Source organism: Panicum virgatum, chromosome 2N, assembly GCF_016808335.1.
Source record: "Panicum virgatum strain AP13 chromosome 2N, P.virgatum_v5, whole genome shotgun sequence".
Taxonomy (NCBI): domain Eukaryota; kingdom Viridiplantae; phylum Streptophyta; class Magnoliopsida; order Poales; family Poaceae; genus Panicum; species Panicum virgatum.
In genome coordinates this window covers 2,488,719-2,498,986 of record NC_053146.1, presented here as the reverse complement: position 1 = coordinate 2,498,986, position 10,268 = coordinate 2,488,719, and the positions used below count along the sequence as shown (strand labels likewise).

Sequence of the window (10,268 nt, the reverse complement as noted above, 5' to 3'; positions counted from 1 at the left end):
CGCACACGGCAGAATAGCTTTGTTTGGTTGTGCCGGAATTCTAGCGCTAGTTAGTGAATAGTAAACAACTTTATCACTAATTATGGTGTTAAACAAAGTCAGTTTACAAAACCAACTTCAGAACCCCGCGCTAGTGACCCTGAATAATCTAATGAGGTCTTTTACCGCGCGATTAGAGGATGTTACTGTAGCATCATTGTAAAAAATCATCGATTAATTACCGTCATTAGATTCGTCGCGAAAAATTACACCCATCTTAAAATTTTTTTTACAAATAAACTTTATTTAGTGCTTCATACATACGAGATTTTTTTTGGAATACGTGCGCGCTAGTTTTCTAGCGCAGCCAAACAAGGCCAAGAATCTCGAAAATTGACTAGCTCCTGCGTTTCCTGTACCGCTGCTTGAGGCTCGCTGTACCTAGACCGCACCACGCGGTCCATGCATCTTTGGATTTTATGATCTAACGGCGGACAATAAACAGAGTACAAAGAAAAAAGAAATTTCTTGTGATGCATAAAATTATACTATAGGGGAAAAAATGAAATTATAGATCCATAATAGAAGAAGCAAGATCATCTTGGATTTAAATCAATAAATGAGCTAAGGAAATAGATAAAGACTTGGAATGTGGTTTTATCGCTAATAGAGCTCAATAAGATGAGACCAAAAGTTACTTGAATTTGGCCTCAGCTAAAATTACGCAGTCATGAGAGAATAATAATAATAATAATAATAATAATAATAATAATAATAATAATAATAATAATAGAAAAAAAGGAAAAGACGAGGAAGATGACAATATGTAGTCAGAATTGAAGTTCATGGCAATAGATAACGACACATTCAGAGAAAACAGTTATAACCAAATAAATAAATGGAAGTATCTGCACAAATGATATTGAAATAAAAATAATTCAAATATACTACAATAAAGAAAACTAGCACCCCACGCTACAAAGAAAACCCTAAAACCCTGCCTAGACCCTAGAGCATCAAGTCTGAAAGATCCTTTTGTGCCGTGAGTAAGGTTAGGACGGACGACCACAAGTCCACAACCTTGGGTGTGTAACCTACAGACCTGTACTCATCAAGCATCGAAGATGCCATGCCACTTTGGACCGCAGCCACATGGGTGTTGGGCACACTTTCGCTTTTCCATACTCGCTCCGTCCGTAAATACTTATCATTTGCGTTTCCCAAGAAACATATTCAATTAAATATATATTTAATAGTATTAATATTTATAGTATATGATTAGTATCATTGGAAAGATCTTTAAATCTAGTTTTTTAACAAATTTATTTTAAGATCTAAATGTTGCACGTATTTTGTACAAATCGAGTCAAATTTGTGGCATGCACACCAAACGGCGACAACTAAATAGGGACGGAGGGAGTATTCCTGATAGCTATAGCCCCAGTGGTGTGGACGTACGGTGCCTGCTCATATATAGGCCCCGTTTGGTTTTGTAGCGCGCTAGTGAATAGTGACACTTTGACCGATTATTACGGTATCAAACAAAATCAGTTTACAAAACCAACTCCAGAACCCCCGCGCTAGTGACCCTGAAGAATCTAATGAGGCTTTTGACCGCGCGTTTAGAGGATTGTACTGTAGCATCACTGTAGCAAATCATCGATTAATTACCGTCATTAGATTCGTCGCGAAAAGTTACACCCATCCCTAAATTTTTTTTGTAAATAGATTTTATTCATTCCTTCATGTGGGAAAGATTCTCTTCTAACGCTAGGATTCTAGCGCGCATCCAAACAAGGGCATAGCATCCTATGCGCTCTCGCTGTTCTGCATATAGACCGTGTGATCAGTGAGGGCACCGAAGCCTATTACTAGCTAGTAACAGGCAGCAACGTATGACGGACCTTATCCGCCGAGCAAACTATAATATGCAGAACCTGTGAGTATAAGAATAAACCATGCATGCATTCCACACGTTTTGATTCCTGGAATGATTTTACAAGACAAACTGCTTTTCGTTCCAGGCCAGCACCACCGCATCTCCTTTCGTTTCCACAGCTAGCGACGAAACAAAGGGTGTGTTTAGATGTGTAAAAAGAGTGTAAAAAGTGGATGCGAAAAGTCACATCAGTCACTGTAGCGCACTGTAGCACGTTTCGTTTGTTTGTGGCAAATATTGTCCTATCATGACCTAACTAGGCTCAAAAGATTCGTCTCGCAACGTACATCAAAACTATGTAATTAGTTTTTTTATTTAACTACATTTAGTACTCCATGCATGAGTCATTTGTTATATTTAATGTTTTGATGTGATGGAGATGTGATGGAAAATTTGAAAAATTTGAAAATTTTGTGGTAACTAAACACACCCAAAAACAAAAGCCGGACACTGACGGTGCCTCGGCTCTCACGGCCTCACGGGAGCCACTCCACTTTATTCCCTCTCCAGAGTCCAAACAAAGGCTGGAGGCACATGCATGATTGGAAGAGACCTTGACCTGCGCGGCCACCAAGTCAAGTCGTCGGCCCCCACTCATCTGCAATCGCTGTGATGTACGCCCGGTGACCGCAATGATTCTTTCGACCGCACACGGCAGAAGAATCTCGAAAATTGACTAGCTCCTGCGTTTCCTGTACCGCTGCTTGATGCTCGCTGTACCTTGACCGCACCACACATGATTGAAAGCAGAGAACTAAGCTGGCCTTATATACGTGGCTTTGCCCTACAGAAAGAATTATATCCCTCCCTTGAGAGGGAGGCCAACCACACCCACACGCTACCACAGCAATCTTGAGAGAGAGCTCACCGGCGGCAGTCATGGAACTGGTGACGGGGGCGATGGGCAACCTCGCCCCCAAGCTGTACCAGCTGCTCAAAGGTGAATACGAGCTGCAGAATGGTGTGAGGAAGAAACTCATGTTCCTCCATCAGGAGCTGGAGAGCATGAAGCCTGCCCTTGAAAAGGTGGCACAATTGCCGTGGGATCAGCATCACAAGCAGGCCAAGGTCTGGGCGTGTCAGATGAGGGAGGTGTCCTACGACGTAGAAGATCTGCTCGACACCTTCCTTGTGCGTGTCCAGGGTTCTGAGCCCGCTGACCAGAGCAAGCTCAAACACGCCCTGAAGAAGATGGGTGGCCTATTCGGCAAAGCCAAGGCTCGCCGTGAGATTTCTAGTGCCATCGAAGACATCAAGAAGCAACTCCAGGAGGTGGCTGAGCGGCGCGACAGGTGCAAAATCGACGAGATTGTTGTGGCCAAACCTGATGCCACTTCGACAGTTGATCCTCGTCTTAAGGCTATGTACAAAGAGGTGACTCAGTTCATTGGTATTGATAAGTCAAGAGGTGAGCTCCTATCAATGCTCTCGTCGCCCCAGGGGAATGAGTTGTCCCACGAGAAGATGAAGATAGTTTCAGTTGTCGGAGTTGGAGGATTGGGCAAGACTACTCTTGCCAAAGCAGTGTATGATAAGCTTAAATCACAATTCGATTGTGGGGCTTTTGTTCCAGTTGGTCGAAATCCTGACGTGAAGAAAGTCCTAAGAGACATTCTTATAGATCTTGACAAGAAAGAATTCAGGGAGCCGAAATATAATATATTGGACGTAAGGCAGCTCATCGATGAAATCAAAGATTTCCTCCAAAGCAAGAGGTATGAATTATTAGCCATTTTCCGATACTTCGCGCTGCAAATTAAGAGTGTATTTTCCACTATAATTCTATTATTAGTGCAATACAAAATTATTTTGTTACACCGGTGGTTTTAAATAGCGGGCTATAGCCCCACTATAGCCCCGTTATAGTCTTCTTAGAGAGTCTCCGGTACGCTATTTGTATTTGTGTCGCTATGGCAGTTTGTGCCGCTATGGCTGCTATGGACGCTAATTTGAGCTATAGCTGCGCTAAATGACGTAGATTTCGGGCCGCTATAGTCTTATACTTAGCTTGGTGCTACTGCTTTGGTCTTTTGGCAACTGAATATTTGATTGTACAAATTTTGTTGTATTGTTAACTTAGGTAATGTTCCCGTAGCCCTAGCAATATATTTATGTTTATGAAATTCCCTAATTACTATGTTTTTGTGCATCTATTACATGTATTCTTCATGGTTTAGTAGTAAACCGCTATTTGTCATAGCCGGCTATTGCCTCCGCTATAGTCTCTTAGCCTCGGAAAAAAAATACGCTACTATTTGTCATAGCCCGCTATTTAAAACCATGTATGCTTACCATTTCAAGCATATATTTTTGGGTCTTAATTTTTAACCTTAACTAATTATTACGAATGATGTTAACTTATTATCGATCCGTCAAAATGTACAATGTAATTCTTTGTAATGATGATTTTTTTAATCCTTTATCTATTATAACTCCTTGTTTTGTATATGGCTTAGACATATTTAACTAACGGAGGCTTTTGACATGCAGATATTTTATTGTTATCGACGATGTATGGGAGACAAGAGATTGGGAGAATATAGAATTGGCTTTGGTTGAGAATGACAGAGGAAGTATAGTAATCAAAACTACACGTAAATCAGAAGTTGCCACCGGTGTTAATTACCAGCTACGACGACTCTCAGATGATGACTCCAAAAAGTTGTTATACACAAGGCTGTTTGATAGTGGAGGTGAACGTCCTGCAAATCTTCCTGCCGAGGCATGTGAAAAGATTATGAGAAAATGTGGTGGTGTACCATTAGCTATCATCACAATGGCTAGTATGCTTGTGGGTAAAAAAACGGAAGACTGGCTTGCTGTGTGCAACTCTCCTGGTTTCTATCGCGGTAATGATGGCCAGCAAGCACATGATACTGAGTGGATATTGTCTCTTAGCTACTATGATCTGCCTATGCATCTAAAGACTTGCTTATTGTATCTAAGTGTGTATCCCGAAGACTATTGCATTCGGAAAGATAGATTGATATGGAGATGGATAGCTGAAGGTTTCGTGGAGATGAAAGCAGGAACCAGCTTGTTTCAGCGGGGGGAGGAATACTTCAATCAGCTCGTAAATAGAAGCATGATCCAGGCAGTCAGGGAAGAGGACGGAGTTGGGGACATATATGCGTGCCAAGTTCATGACATGGTGCTCGATCTCATCCGTGGCTTGTCATACGAAGAAAACTTTGTGACTATCTCAAATGATGACAAAGTCACGTCACCTTCAGGAAACAAGGTGCGCAGATTAGCTCACCAGAACAGAGTGATGAAGCAATTAACCCAGCAGGAAGATGATACGGGCATGGCAAGAGTGAGGTCATTGGTTGCCTGTAGGTGTGATATTGGAAGTTGGGTCTTGCATCCAAGCTTTAAACTCTTGCGTGTGCTAGCTTTAGAGCGATGCAACTGTGAAGAAGGCTGGCAGGGTCTTAAGCACCTTGGAGATCTACTTCATTTGAGGTACCTTGGGCTACAAGATGGTATTTCTGAGCTCCCGGAAGAAATAGGAAAGCTCAAGTTTCTACAGATACTTGACTTGGACGGTTCTGGCATACAGGTACTGCCATTTGGCGTTTGCCAGTTAACGCAGCTGGTCTGCCTACGTGGTAGCTTCTGTACGTGCGCGCCGGATGGGTTGCTGAAGAAGCTGACGTCATTGGAGGAGCTGCATATACGTATCGACAACCTGAATCACGAGTCCAAGGGGCAATTTGTGAAGGCCCTCGGCAACCTGAGCGAACTCAGAGTGCTTCGCGTTTATGGTTCTTTGCAAGGGACGGTGCAGTCGGATCTAGCGCAGTCGCTAGGGAATCTCCACAAGCTCCAGCTTCTATTACTACAGGATGTTTATAAAGCCCCAAGGGGGGAGTGGGACAGGGTGGTGCTTTCGCAGCATCTCCAAATTTTGATAGTAAACATTGTAGTGCTCCGTCGGCTGCCATCATGGATTAGCCCTGCACGTCTCCCCAGCCTATGCTACTTGTACTTACATGTGGATAATATAGACGAGGCCGGTCTGCGAGCCGTGGGCGGGTTGCCACAGCTCCGTCGGCTCCGTCTTGAAGCAACTGCTGCGACGTGGTCATCGTCGTCGTCCGGTTCCACAGCAACTGTTGTTATTGCCGGCGATGGCTTCTTCCAGAAGTTGCGACATTGCAGATTCTCGGACTGGATGGTGCAGTTTGTGGTCAACGAGGACTCGGCTTGTGTTTCATTTAGCCTCTGGAATGGAAAGCAGCAGGGTGCTCTGGCGGCCTTTGGTTCCAGCACAGAGGACGAGTCCTCCAGCCGATCAGTCCCACCAACCGTGATGCCAAATCTCCAACACCTCTTGTTTCAAGTTCCCGTCAGGGCCCTATACAAGGATTGGAACGGTAGCTGCCGCAGCCTGGGGTTGCACTGCCTCCCTTCGCTTCGCAGAGTCACAGTATATGTCCACTGTGAGGGTGCCTCTCCCGATGAGGTGGAGAAAGCAGAGGCTGAGCTGAGGCACGCAGCACAACTCCATCCCAACAGCCTCATGCTCGATCTCCATCGATCGAATGAAGATCAAATGATGCGACACTCAACGGATCAAATCGGCGATCAGGTACATACCAGATGCTCTGCTCACTCAGGTTCGTATGTGAATTCAACAATTTTTATTTTTTTATACTGACGATCAAATTCCTTCCCGCTTCCGGTCCAAGGATGGTGATGATTTGTGTGAGGAGGAAGAGGTAGACTGGAAGAGGAAGGTGATGTCTTATCTCCAACGACTGAATGAAGATGCTCCAGCTGACTCAACGGATCAAATCGGCGATCACTCAACGGATCAAATCGGCGATCACTCAACGGATGATCTGATGCTCGATCTCCAAGATGTTCGAATTCAACAATTTCCATGGGTTCGTATGTGAATTCAACAACTTTTTATTTTTTTATTTATATACTGATGATCGAATTTCTTCCCGCTTCCAGTCCAAGGGTGGTGATGATTTGTGTGAGGAGGAAGAGGAAGGTGAGGTCTCATCTGCTGGCGATGAGGTCATTGCCACGGAGTTAGGAGCCGATCCCACCAGCGCTTGAATCGGTTGGACGCAAGTCATCCTTATTTCCTTCCCGTAGCATACATGTAAGCAGACTCATTTCGGACCCCTGCATTCTACTTCAACATTATTATTATTTCTTCATCTGTTTCATTTTCTTCGGTTTCTTCCGTTGCACTACCTTCTTCCACGTTAATAGTCCGTCTGGGAATCAGTTACTAGCATGCCTGTTTTCAATGTTCCTCGGTTCGCTGGCAAACAGACTGTATTTTACTTCCTCCAGGTATACATATAATTAAGGAAAAGGTCCAATTTACTAATCCGATGAAGATTCTCTTACTTCTCGGTCTGTTTTATTTTATTCTTTTTCTACCATCTTCTTGGATGTTATGCCATGAATATGTTACTATAATGTTTTTGCTTTGGTAGGTTAGATTGCATGCCGCATTATACCCTATTTATTGATCTTTAATAATTGCATTAATACACAAATTAAATCTCTTGGCAGCCAATCCTCGGCATATCAAATTTCGTTCAGTAGTATTGCACATGTCTGATCCGTTCTTGTGTCTGAGTTCCATTTCCGATGACTTTCGTCGCTCATTAACGTTGGTTTCAGCGTGTGGAAGATTTTAGGTTTCTTGACCACCTTCTCCTCTGCCCTCTCGCAGGTCCAGCTTGGCTTGCTCAATGGGAGGACTTAATGTAAGCATCTAGGCCCTCAAGGTATGTTTCGGTGATTAATGACAACCATTATTGTGACTAATGAGTTTGTGCAGCTTAATAGATCATTATCGCTCATTTGGTCATATGTCAAAAGAGGCCCCTCAATTTCGGTTATTCTAAAAGGCGATCTCGGTTTTCAACTTATATATGTCAAGGCTAAGGATCTTTCTAGTCCTAAGTGTCACAAGGTTGAGAAGGACACTTAGGTTAGTATAGGTTTTATAGTTTTGTAGTGATCGCACTATTAAGAGGGGTTAAGGCTTAGTAACTTGAGCATGGACATGGTCATTTGAAAATGGATGCACACTATGATCACTCAGGTTTCTAGAAGTTCAAATAAGTGGTTCTCAAACTATATCTCAAGAATATTTGGATTTCATTCAAGACTCAAATCAGAAAAGACAAAATCAGAAAAAGTCTATACACCGGTTTAACCGACGCTCTCAATTTTCTATACGTCGGTTAAACGAAGTCAGCAGAGTCTGGACAAATTCAATACACCGGTTAAACCGACGTGTTTGAATTTAACGTCGGTGCATTGGTCCAGAGTTGGTTTTTCCAGGGAAATTCAAGTTCTATTCACCGGATTAACCGACGCTGTTTGAATCAAGACGTCGGTGCAATTGACCAGTGAGATGGTTTTTCAGAGGAATTTAAAAGTTGTACTCACCGGTTAAACCGACGATAGGTTTGAGTTAACGTCGGTGCAGTTGTCCAGAGACTTGGTTTTTCAGTGGTTCAGTGGACAACTACACTCACCGGTTAAACCGATGCTACGTCGGTTAATCTGCCCCAGTTGTAACGGCTAGTTTTCAGAAGAGGCAGTTTACATTCACCGGTTAAACCGACGATGACAATGGGGGGTACGTCGGATTAACCGGCGCTACGCAGTTTTCTGGCAGCTTTTCTCCAACGGCTCTATTTGTGTGAGCTGCCTATATATACCCCTCCAATGGGTCATTTCGCCCACTCTTGACACCAGGCAACATCCAAACACTCATACCATAGTCAAGAGCCACCTTGAGCTTCATCATTCACATACTTGTGCATTCAATCAATCAAGAAGCAAGATTAAGGACTTGAGTAGAGAGAAGCTAGTGTGCATCCGTTCTTGGTGATCGGTTCTTGCTCAAGTGAAGGCCTTAGCTTGTTACTCTTGGTGATTGGCATCACCTAGGCGATCTTGGTGATCGGGGTATTTCTCGCGGAGCTTGCCAAGGATTGTGGGAGCCCGGAGAAGAAGATTGTACGTGGCTTGATCTCCACCACGCCGGGATGGTGAACGGAGACTCTTAGTGAGCGCCCTCGTCTCGGTGACTTGGGAGGTGACAAGACTCTTTGAGAGTGTCACAACGTGGATTAGGGGTGTGTGCCAACACATCGATACCACGGGAAAAAATCCAGTTGTCTCTTGTCCATTCCTTTTATTCAAGCATTTTCCTTCATGCAATTTACTCATGTGCTTGACTTAGAGATCATAACTTAGCTCTACCTTGCTAGGCTTTACTTTGTTTTTATCTCTCTTAGCTTGTGTAGGTAGCTTAGTTATCCGGTTGGTGAATTGGTGCCCTACTAGCTTTGCATAGGTTAAGGTTGCCTTACTTTGTTTTAGAAATTGAAAAAGGCCCAATTCACCCCCCCTCTTGGTCCATCGATCCTTACACTTAATTTCACCACGTTGGAATTGTGGCACTACGCGTGTGACCTGGCGCAAATAGGGCCTTCCTGTCTATTTTTGTGTGTGCATGTGCTTCTTAGCTTAGAAAAAACCAAAAAAAACAAAAAACCAGAAAAAACATAAAAATGCAAAACCTAAAAACTACAAAAAAATGCATTATTTCTATATTTCTTTTTTTGGGGGTTCATTGCTTTTTAGCTTAGAAAAAACCAAAAAAATAGAAAACCAGAAAAAACAAAAAAAATGCAAAACGTAAAAACTACAAAAAATACTTTATTTCTTTATTTCTTTTTTTTTGGGTGGGTGGGTAGGGAACTCCGCCTATGCAACTTGAAGTAACATTTAATTTTGCATAGCTGGTCCCAAGCCCAGAAAAAAGGAGGAGGGGCTACCCATACACATTGCTGAGATGCTGTAACACTTTAACCGTTTGGTCATATGGTTTTGTTCCCATCGTTCTTATGGTTTTATGTCTATTAGTCAGTTCCACAACAAAAATGTTCTCAGATTTAAATAGTGCTGCATCCTAGGAAGAAAGATCGTTATAGAGTATGTCTTGATGGTGCTTTTGTGAAAATACGAATCTGTTGTGCGAGAAAAAAAATTCTTTTCATTTTTAGTATATTACAGTAATACTGAACTTTTGATTTTCCCATGGCTATCTTAGGATGCTCTTACTTTTAGGGTTTGAAATCAGTGGCGGTGGTGGAGCCGGGACATGCCGCTGCCACCTCCAGGCGGGATGGATCCATAGACCTCTGGACCCCGGAGGCTGCCCTCGGCGCAGTCAACGCCGACGAGGAGATGGGATCCAGCCTCGACGCCCGCCGGTCTAGCCACGGTGGCCATGGATCTGGCAAGGTGGGTTGTTCCCTCCTCTACTTCTCCAATCTCCAGCGCACCCCGCTCTTCA

The 10,268-nt window shown here is 43.4% G+C and overlaps 1 protein-coding gene across 5 annotated transcripts; it reads left to right on the top strand.

The window, feature by feature from the left end:
• Window positions 1-2,543: 2,543 nt before the first annotated feature.
• Window positions 2,544-9,456, top strand: LOC120663013 (disease resistance protein PIK6-NP-like). 5 transcript variants are annotated; one of them, XR_005670251.1, is made up of 6 exons: window positions 2,545-3,633; window positions 4,409-6,512; window positions 6,613-6,642; window positions 6,914-7,037; window positions 7,623-7,656; window positions 9,347-9,456. XR_005670251.1 is itself a non-coding variant. In XM_039942049.1 (4 exons), exons 1-4 carry the CDS (start codon window positions 2,798-2,800, stop codon window positions 6,989-6,991), a joined length of 3,048 nt encoding a protein of 1,015 aa, XP_039797983.1. In that variant the 5' UTR covers window positions 2,544-2,797; the 3' UTR covers window positions 6,992-7,121. The 5 variants fall into 5 exon arrangements, 3 of the variants coding, with proteins under 3 accessions (XP_039797983.1, XP_039797985.1, XP_039797984.1); XR_005670250.1 differs by lacking the exon at window positions 6,613-6,642 and having other exon boundaries at window positions 2,546-3,633; window positions 6,884-7,037; XM_039942049.1 differs by lacking the exons at window positions 7,623-7,656; window positions 9,347-9,456 and having other exon boundaries at window positions 2,544-3,633; window positions 6,914-7,121.
• Window positions 9,457-10,268: the final 812 nt, after the last annotated feature.

Bases quoted from the DNA above. Each gene is read 5' to 3' on its own strand.
- LOC120663013 (XM_039942049.1), top strand. From the start codon at position 2,798: ATGGAACTGGTGACGGGGGCGATGGGCAACCTCGCCCCCAAGCTGTAC. The intron at 3,634-4,408 runs GTATGAATTATT...TTTGACATGCAG, and splicing joins GATTTCCTCCAAAGCAAGAG to ATATTTTATTGTTATCGACG. The intron at 6,513-6,612 runs GTACATACCAGA...TTCCGGTCCAAG, and splicing joins CGGATCAAATCGGCGATCAG to GATGGTGATGATTTGTGTGA.